General features: G+C 37.1%; 1 protein-coding gene across 1 annotated transcript in view; it reads left to right on the top strand.

Annotated features, from left to right (window-relative positions):
• Nucleotides 1–1,297, top strand: part of LOC117908184 (protein STRICTOSIDINE SYNTHASE-LIKE 10-like) — a 1,598-nt gene extending 301 nt beyond the window's left edge. The window contains exons 2-5 of the mRNA XM_034821834.1: nucleotides 167–335; nucleotides 604–873; nucleotides 987–1,155; nucleotides 1,229–1,297. Of these exons, the coding sequence (XP_034677725.1) occupies nucleotides 167–335; nucleotides 604–873; nucleotides 987–1,155; nucleotides 1,229–1,297 (677 nt within the window). The remainder of the gene's footprint in view (nucleotides 1–166; nucleotides 336–603; nucleotides 874–986; nucleotides 1,156–1,228) is intronic.
• Nucleotides 1,298–10,459: the final 9,162 nt, after the last annotated feature.

The raw sequence follows: 10,459 nt of genomic DNA on the forward strand, positions 1-10,459 counted from the left end.
GGACTATGACTCTTCTTATATATAGAATTATGGGTAGCATAACCTTTACTTATAGTACCAAAGAAAAAATTGTCCATCATCTTCTTCAACACCATGAAGCTCTCACAATTCTTTATCTTCTCTTTTATTTCGATTTCTCTTTTTGGATGTGTTAATTCACATCAAGCCCAAAAATACAACACACTTGAACTTCCTTCAGGGGTATCTGGCCCTGAAAGCATTGCCTTTGATTGTAATGGAGATGGTCCTTATACTGGCATCTCGGATGGTAGAATTTTAAAATGGCAAGGTTCCAAACATGGATGGAAGGAGTTTGCAATCACTTCCCCATTCAGGTAAAAACTACTTGTAAATTTTTTATTCATTATGTTTAGTATATATTCACTTATAATTACATATATTTCTTAAAAAGATTTAAAAATATAATAATATATAATTATTTTTTTAATTATGTTGTAGATTCATATTAATTGCATGCCATAAAGTGTTCTTTTAGTGTTCAATTCAACCTTCTTTGTAATTGTAAGTGTACGTTCTATGTTGGATAAAAATGTATGAAAGTATTTGAAATAATTGAAGTATTTGTTTTTTGTGCTTGATTAGGATTCCTAAATTTTGTGATGGATCACTCAACCCTGCAATGGAACAAGTGTGTGGAAGACCATTGGGTCTTAAATTCAATGAAGCAACATGTGATCTTTACATTGCAGATGCCTATTTTGGGCTATTGGTGATTGGGCAAAATGGTGGAGTTGCCAAACAAGTAGCCATTAGTGCAGAAGGAGTCCCATTTCGATTCACTAATGCTTTGGACATAGATCAAAACACTGGAGTTGTCTATTTTACCGATACTAGCACCATATTCCAAAGATGGTATGTATCATCAATTTACTTCTTATTTTATAGATTTTTTTTTAATTTTTTTTTTAAGTTTGTCCATATAGTTATGATTCTCATTCTCATTGATTAACAATTGAAATTTTTAGGGCTTATGCAATAGCAATGCAAATTGGGGATAAGACCGGAAGGTTACTAAAATACGATCCAAGGACCAAAGAAGTGACGGTGTTGCTAAGAGGCTTATCCTTTTCAAACGGGGTTGCATTAAGTGAAGACAAAGATTTTGTTTTAGTTACTGAAACAACTGCCGCCAAAGTCACAAGATATTGGCTCCAAGGTCAAAAATCTCAATTGAGTGACACTTTTACACAACTTGTTGGGTGTCCAGATAATATTCAAAGAAACATTCATGGGGAATTTTGGGTTGCACAAAATAATTGTGGAAGACCAGAAGTAAAAGTTAGACCGGTAAGACTTAATAAAGAAGGGAAGATCATTGAAGAATTAAGTGTGGACGTTGGCCCTTTGAGTGAAGTCCAAGAGAAAAATAATAGTTTATGGTTAGGTTCTGTGATTTTGTCGTATATAGGTGTGTTAAATTAGAATATTTTTTAATATTATAATATGTAGGTGTCTTTTCGAATTAATTTGATTTTATTGCGTTACTTTGTAATTTGTAGTTTTAATTTTTATTATTCACTTATACATTATATAATATACTTTTATAAAGATTTGAATAGATTTTGATTTTATAAATGGGTGACGGATGGATAACGTGTAGAGCACCTTAGTATGCTTTTATTTTTTGTTTTTAAAAATTAAGAAATATAATAATGTTTTTAAAAATTAAGAAATATAATAAAAGCCCCCAAATACGTTTTAACATTTGCAAATTTCAAAAGTATTTAATGTCTCATGTTCTCATGATTTGTTATTTAACTTTTATGAACATTTTGATGATAAAAATTAAAAATAAAGAGCATTCTTAAACGCATACCCATCATCTCTTCCTACATCTATCTCTTTTTCTTTTTCTTTTAAAAATATTATTAAATGTGATTTTATTATTAGCATTAATTATACCAAACATGGTTAATATTTATAAGAATTTAAAATATAATTTAAAAATAATTTATTTTTCTTTTAAAATAGTAAAATAAATATTGTAATACCACATGAATCCGCAAATAATTTTTTTTAAATTTTTTCTATAAATATATATATTTTTAAATTTTTTTTTATTTGGTTAGTCCTAACTTTCTTTAAATTTTCTTTTCATAATTAGTGCATCAATGAAAATGTGTTTAGATAATGTTACTTTATTTGGACATCTTTTCTCATTAGGCCAAAAATAAAATATTTAAAAATATAAAGGAAAAGAAAAAGGCAAAAGAAAAAACATATTCTTCTAAATGATTAAGTTTAAGGGAAAAAAAGTATTAAGGTAAAAATTTAAAAATACGTTAAAAAAAAAAAAAATCTCACATTTTTAAAATCAAAAAATAAAATCAACTATTCATGTCAATCTCGGTATTTTCCATCAAACAAATAAGAGTGTTGCTTCTCTAGTTAATATTTAAAAATTGATTTCTTACATAGAAAATAAAACAAAAATACTATATTATTCTTAATTTTCTAAACTTTATGTGCAAATAAACTTAATAACTTAATTTAAGTCCTTATGTAAATTAAGTATTTTTGGTAAATAATTTAATAATATGATTTAAAGTCAAACACAACTTTAAGTAATAAATAAAATAATAAATTTATTCTTAAAGTCACGTTTTCATTTTATCTTTTCACCCTTATTTGCCCTAATTATTTCAATAATCTCATTTCCTATTCTACAATCTCCGTTATTACTTGACTCCCTTTGCCCTAATTATAATTTATAAGGATAAATATGTCAATGTAGACCCCCCTCAGCGGCAGGGTTTTTTTTTATTATTCTCTTTTTTTAGTTTATCATTTGATGCCCTGTTTTCTTTTGCTTTTGGGGGGCTTTCTCTCTCTCGGCTTCAGAACCCGAGAATGAGCTGGGGTGGCAGCCAAAACAGGGCGGCCATAGGACGAGATGGGCAGGTCTTTTTACGGCCAGATTAGACGGAAAGGCAGAGAAGAAAAAAAGAAAAAGGAGAGAAGAAGAAAGGAGAGAGGGCGCAGGGGAGCTTCTGGAGGACGGGTCTTCGAGAGAGAGGTTTGCCCGAGGAAGAAAGAGCGCAGGTATGGCTTCTATTCAGCTGGACCTTGTTGCTTTCACACCGTTTTGTTATGATTCTTGGGATCGCCAGATTTTCTTTTATTTATGCTGATGCCTGGATGTGAATACGTTGGATTTTGTTATGTTCTCGTGGGGTTGGAGCTTGTTTGTGCTTGGTTTTTTTTTAGCTGGGTCTTCAACCTATTTCTGGAGTCCCATTTTGGTATTCATGCCTTGATTCCCCTCTGAAATTTGATTGAGATCCCTTTTCAATATATCTCTGCACTTAAGCCCGTTGATTCAAGGATGGAATGTGGCTTATGCGGATTGTTTCCACTCATACACTCTATGCTCTGTTTTAGGCTATCCTCCCCGTCGTCCATATACCCATTGGAACTATTTTTCATCCCATTCTTTCATGGCCACGCATGGCCATGCAGGGCTCTATTCCCTTTCTCTTTATCTCTCCCTATCTATCAAACCCCTAGTTGTTTTGTTTGTGGGTATTCATTGCAAACTTTGGTATCTTTAAAAATGGAGTCCCTAGACCCAGCAGCTTGTTTCGTGGAGACATTCCTGGACTACCTTCCAATGAGTGTGGAAAGCATCCCCAAGCAACAATAACACCTACAGCAGCCCCATTACTATCATGTGCTGCTGCGAGAATTTCCGAGTACCCAGCCGGTAAGGAGCAAGCACCGCCGCAGGCACCACAAGGACTTCTTGGACATCCCGGGCCAGCCGTGGTGGCGGTGGAGTTAGCTAGGAAGTTTTAAGTTTTGTATGGGCAGCCAATTGGAAGTTGGGCTTCCCATTACGCACCATCAAGACACTCAAGGCCCATGGGCTTTCTTTAAAAGATATTCTTTTCACCTTGGCCCATACCACCCTTAGTTTTTTTTAATGTAATGTTACAAGCTTAGCTTTTATAAAAATTCAATCTTCAACTAACCTTCCAACATTCACATTTATTTTCCAACTTCCGAAATTTTAGTTTTCACCTCGATTTATTTAATTTTAATTTATTTACTTATTTGTCTATTTTTAGAACTCAACCTTTAAATAATTTCTCAAATTTCTGATTTTTAAAATTTGATCCAAACTTCCGAAATTCTGTTTTTTTTAAAATTAAATTGTTCATATCTATTTATCTAATCATTATCACTTCATCCATTCATTCATTCGTTTAAATTTAAAACTTACATCTTTAAATAATGCTCCTAAATTCCGTTTTTTAAAAAATTTACTCCAGATTTCAAGAATTCTAATTTTCACATCAATTTATTTAGTCATTCTCATTTTATTCATTTATTTGATTATTATTATTATTATTATTTAAATCCAATATTTAAATAACGCTTCAAAATTCTGGTTTCTAAATTTAAATCCAATTTCCGAAATGCTAGTTTTTCGTATCAATTTATTTAAGTCACTACCACTTTTTTTTTATTTTATTCATTTATTTATTTGTTTATTTCTAAAATTCAATCTTTAAATAATCCATCAAAATTCTGAATTCCAAATTAAACGTCCAAAATTCCTTTTTTTTTTCTTATTTACTTAATCATCATTATATTCCTTATTATCATTATTTTATTTATTTATTTAAAATTCTATCATCAAACAATTCCTCAAAACCCCGATTTCCAAACTCAATTTCCTAATTTCCGGAATTCTAATTTCCATATTCATTTATTCAATCATTATTCTTGTTATTATTATTATTATTTATTTATTCATTTAAAATTCTATCATCAAGTAATTCTTCAAAATCCCGGTTTCTAAATTCGATTTCTAATTTTCGGAATTCCCATTTCCACATTTAATTATTTAATCCTTATTATTTTCATTAGTATTATTATTTTATCTATTTATTCTAAAATTTCATCTAAAACAATTCATTAAAATTTCTGACTTTCAAATTTAATGTCTAATTCCGAAAATTCCAATATTCACATTAATTTATTTAATTATTATTATTTTATTTATTTATTCTAAAATTCCATTTTAAACAACTCGTTAAAATTTCCACTTCCGATTTAATTTATAATTCCAAAAATTCCAATATTCACATTAATCTATTTAATTATTATTATTTTATTTATTTATTCTAAAATTCAATTTTAAACAATTCTTTAAAATTTCTGACTTTCCGATTTAATTTCTAATTCCAAAATTCCAATATTCACATTAATCTATTTAATTATTATTATTTTGATTATTTATTCTAAAATTCTATTTTAAACAATTCATGAAAATTTCTGATTTCCGAATTAAATTCCTAATCCCAAAAATTCCCATATTCCCATTAATTTATTTAATCATTAGTATTTTATTTATTTCAAAACTCCATTTTAAATCAAATTCTTCAAAACTTCTGATTTCCGAATTAAATTCCTATTCCCGAAAATTCTCATATTCTCAGTAATTTATTTGATCATTGGTATTTTATTTATTTATTTCAAAACTCCATTTTAAATCAAATTCTTCAAAACTTCTGATTTCCGAATTAAGTTCCTATTCCCGAAAATTCTCATATTCTCATTAATTTATTTAATCATTAGTATTTTATCTCCATTTTAAATCAATTCTTTAAAACTTCAGATTTACAAATTAAATTCTTAATCCTGAAAATTCTCATATTCACATTAATTTAATCACTAATAGTATGTTTATTTATCTTAAAATTCTATTTTAAACAAATTCTTTAAAATTTCTGACTTCTAAATCTAATTTCCAATTTCAAAAATTCCAGCATTCCTATTCATTTATTTAATCATTATTTTCGTCCTTATTATTATTATTCCATTTATTTATTTCAAAATTCCATTTTTAAACATTTTTTTGAATTCCAATTTTCGAACTTAATTTCCGATTTCTAAAATTCTAATTCCTTTCAAATTTGACATTCAAAATTCCAATTCTTAAATTTAATTCCCAAGACTCCAATTTTCAAATAGTTTTCGAGACCTCAATTTTCAAACAAATTTCAAAGAAAAAAATACAATCTTCCATCGAATGGTCTTAATTCTATTATGGTTTTCAAATAACCTTTTGTTTCTCTTTTCGGCGGAGGCCCGAGATCCGAGTTTTAAAAATAAAATTTGAATGAACTGAAACGTAACGCTTGATGATTTATTATCCAATTTGGTGGCGGGTGTGCTATATTTTATATCTATTCGTTGTGCACTAACCCTATTTCATGATAGCGCATTACGGTTCGTGGCCCAGGTATGCATCTGCTCATTTTGACCTTTTTCTTATACATATTCTGATTCTTATATATGCATGATTGATGTGAGTATTCATTGATTTACTCATCAATTGCCACATCAGCTTCATTTTATCAGTAGAGACCCGACTTTAGGGACTTAAAGGGGTGCTACGGTCTGTACCGTACCTTCCCGATAAGTAACCTGACCCCCGAGCCCGACCCGGTTTTTCGCAGACCGCCTTTTCCAAAATAAGGAATCACACTTAGGGTTTTTCTTTCTTATTTTGTTTACCCTTTTTAAAAATAAAACAAAAATAAGTGGCGACTCCAAGTCATTTTTCTTAATCAATAAAATCAATTTTTCAAATAAAAATCAAGCTCGCCATCGAGTGGGAAACGCATGAGCCGAAATGCGGGGTCCACAAAATGGCGACTCCACTGGGGATTTTTTTTAGAGGGTCAAGCTTGAACTTAAAGTGAAGCAAACATGGCATTTGATGAGTCGATCAGTGAGTACCTGTCTCTTGATTGCGCATTGGGAGTTTTTGATGCATACTTAGATGTTGTGTTGTGGCATTGTTATGATTGATTATCTTGATTGGGGCTTCGGATGTCGTTTTTTTTCTATACTTCATTGCTAGATTAGTTTGGTACATCGACATGCCGATTAACATGTATTGCTCATCATGTTTTGCTTGGTATAGTGATTCTGTTTCTTCCTGATTATTCTGCTCACTTCACATGCATAGACTCACTATTGTACATCGTTTGACTTGCTGTGTTGTTTTATCTGACTTGCATATTATCTTGATCGTCTGTTGAGCATGATGTTCGTATTGCTATTCATCCTGACAGTTGTAGCTTTTTGTGTGGACATGAGTGATATATCCTGTATTTTGCTTGACTGTATGATGCATGATTGCCCTCCCTCTGTATGATTGCATGTCGCCTGTCTATGTGGGTCTCACTTCTATCCCCCTACCTCCAATTCTCTTGGTTTCGGTCATTCCTTTCATCCTGGCTCTCACTATTGCAAGTGTGAGGCCTTCTATGTGTTTGCTCTCTGACCGAGCCGGAGATTAGGAGTAGGGTCTAGCGACGGGCTATATCGATGTACGGGAGCATTCTGGAGGAGAGCGACACTTTGATGTCGATTGGAGTCCGATCATTGAAGACCTGTATAGCCCCGAGCTAGGTTTCATGGATAGTTGTGCGACCAGTGTGTTTCCTGTTCTGCTCTAGATTCATAGGGTTTTCGGATGCACCCACACCATCACTGAGCACTCTAGTTGACTATTGAGTGTTGAGAGTTTGAGAGGTTTCACCATAGGAGCCCCCTGGGATGTCGAGGTAGTGCATGTGTGGAAGTGATTACCACCTTGCATGGAAGCGCCCCGTCTCTTCGGAGGCGTGCAGAGGGTTGCATACCGCCGGAGGGTATGATCGCTTCTGCTAGGGATATCTTAAAGTCCACCCTTATCCATTTAGAGCCACCTTGACCTCGTAGGTTGAGCCGTAGATCTTCGATTGGGATTCCCTCCCTACACGTGGGTGCATCTGAGGGCTTTCCGTGCCTCTGTAGCCGCAGTTTTGGATCCGATTTTCCCTCTGATTAGTCTCCAGTTGAGAGTGCACTGAGATCAGGACGAGTTTGAGTACGGTCGGACCGCTCATCTTCACTTGGATGCTTTGCTTGTTCCTTTCAGATTATCTTTTCTTTTACATTCCCCGAGCCATATCCTTATTCCGTTCTTCGTGCTTTACAGGATCGGACCTTTGTTCTTCTTGATATACCTTTGTGGATAGAGCAGAGGAGGAGACTTTCAGGATCAGGATTTTTACTCTCAGCTGGGTATACTTCGTGGATCAGAGTAGAGGGCAGATTAGTTCGGGTTTCGGATACAGATATGGATCAGCAGGTCGTCACGTGATCAGTTCACGGCCGCCATGGCTTCTATCCAGGAGGCTTTGGCCAGCCTCAGGCAGGAGATCGGTGGTCAGCAGGGTAGACCACCAGCAGTGGCTCAGGATGAGACACCGCATGACTCGTTGCCACCTCCACCGCCACCACCTATTCCTTCGGCGCCTCAGGCTTCGCCTTATGTATTACACGGCATTCTGAGATCACTCCGCCCGTGTTGTCCAGACCACCGGCGCTGATGACGCTCATGCGCGTATGGACCGTCTCGAGCAGTGTATGAGACAGATGAGAGTGTCAGACGGGTCAGTTGTTTTGGGACGATTTGAGGGTATGCCGGTAGCTAGTTTGCCGGCTAAGTTCAGGATGCCAGAGATCGAGAGATATAACAGGCATTGGTTGTCCCGCGCCTCCACCTCAGACTTTATAGCACCGTGATGAGGGCTCATGGTTTGGACGAGTCTCAGATTGATTACTCTATTCCCCCTATCTCTGAGTGGGGCAGCCAGCGATGGTTCGCTTCTTTGGAGTCTTCACGCCGTCGGACATGGGGTGACTTGGCCCGGGAGTTCCTACGACAGTTTTTCGTTTAACACTGTCGTGGATGTATCGAGGAGAGAGCTAGAGGCCCTGAGGCAGAGGACAGAGGAGTCCGTTTCTTCTTTCATTCCCGCTGGCGCGGGAAGATAGCTGAGATAGTGGATAGACCATCAGAGAGAGACCAGATTCAGATGGTTTTGAGGAGCCTACAGCCGAGGATCGCCAGACACGTGGTCGGGGTCCCGTTCACAGATTTTGGGTCTCTGGTTATGGCTTTATATGATGTCGAGGACGGCATCTCTCGAGAGGTTTATGGACAGATTCTTCCCCTAGTGATATTAAGGGGAAGAAGCCCTTTGTAGGACCGAGGCCGACAGATGTTAGTGCTATCAGTTCATCCAGTCATAGGCCTCTCAGACGCCATCAGCCGATCCACAGTTTTCCGAGCCTCATTCTCCTTATGCACCTCAGCAGTTTAGGCCACGGGCACCTTCCTCGGCTTTTGATCAGACATATCAGGCTCAGCCATTGACTTTTACCTTACTATGCCACTCAGGGCATTGAGAGGCCTCCTGTTTCATATACGGCCACTGGACAGCCATGCTACGCTGCACAGTTCACTCCGAGGCCGCACCTTCACACCCTAGGCCTCGAGCTCAGCAGACCTCTGCACCTTTGCTTTGAGGACGCAGAGGCAGTTTTCACAGATAGGCATGCCGTTGAGCCAGGCTCTTCGGAAGCTTATAGAGGCCGGTTTGTTGACTGCACTCACTCCGAGACCCCCCTCAGCCTCTACCCCTCAGTTCAGGATGGATTACATTGTGCCTATCATCAGGGGCTAGGCATGAGACTGATCGATGCACCGCACTGAGGCATGCCATCCAGGATTTGATTGATCAGGGTTTGGTTCACTTGGGTCAGCCGAGTGTAACCCAAAACCCACTACCGGCCCATACCACGCATGCAGTTCCTCCACCTGACGGAGGTATTCATTTCCTGGATTTTGCTGATTCTGATGACCATGTCTGCATGATGAGCTGGGATGACATAGATCCAGAGCCCATAGAGTTGGGGATATTTACGAGATGAGCAGCATGTCTTTGGGCCTCAGGTGCCCACTCCCTTCAGATTATTTCCTGAGACAGCCCCAGTACATGTGACCATTGTCGAGCCTCCGACTTCCACGCGCTATAGCGTTCAGACGCCATTCGTCTTAGTCCCAGATGTTGAGGAGGTTCAGGCTCCACAGTAGTGATGATCTCAGACTCCGGATGTTCAGTATATCCTCCGGGAGGGAGAGTATTGAGACAGCCACCTCCAGCCGCTGCCGCTAGACCTTAGGGGGTACATCATCCCAGGAGGAGGTCAGAGCAGAGGATGACGAGATTTTGAGGCAGTTGCAGAGCACTCAGGCTCGTATTTCTATTTGGAGCCTCTTGGCGTCCTCCAGTACTCATCGGGATGCACTGACTCGGGCTCTGAGCCAGATTAGAGTTGATACCACGACCACTCCCGAGGGACTCATTCATATGATGACGGCTGGCAGAGCCACTTGTATCGTCTTTTCCGATGACGACTTGCCACCAGAGGGTTCAGACCACACGCGTCCTCTCTATATATCTGTTGGCTGTTCAGGTCGCCGAGTTCCATCTGTCCTTTTGGACAATGGCTCGGCCCTGAACGTATGTCCTCTGGCCACCGCCATCGCTCTTGGATACGCACCATCCGATTTCGGCCCATCCACTCA

The sequence above is a fragment of the Vitis riparia genome, chromosome 19 (assembly GCF_004353265.1).
Source record: "Vitis riparia cultivar Riparia Gloire de Montpellier isolate 1030 chromosome 19, EGFV_Vit.rip_1.0, whole genome shotgun sequence".
Classification (NCBI taxonomy): Eukaryota; Viridiplantae; Streptophyta; class Magnoliopsida; order Vitales; family Vitaceae; genus Vitis; species Vitis riparia.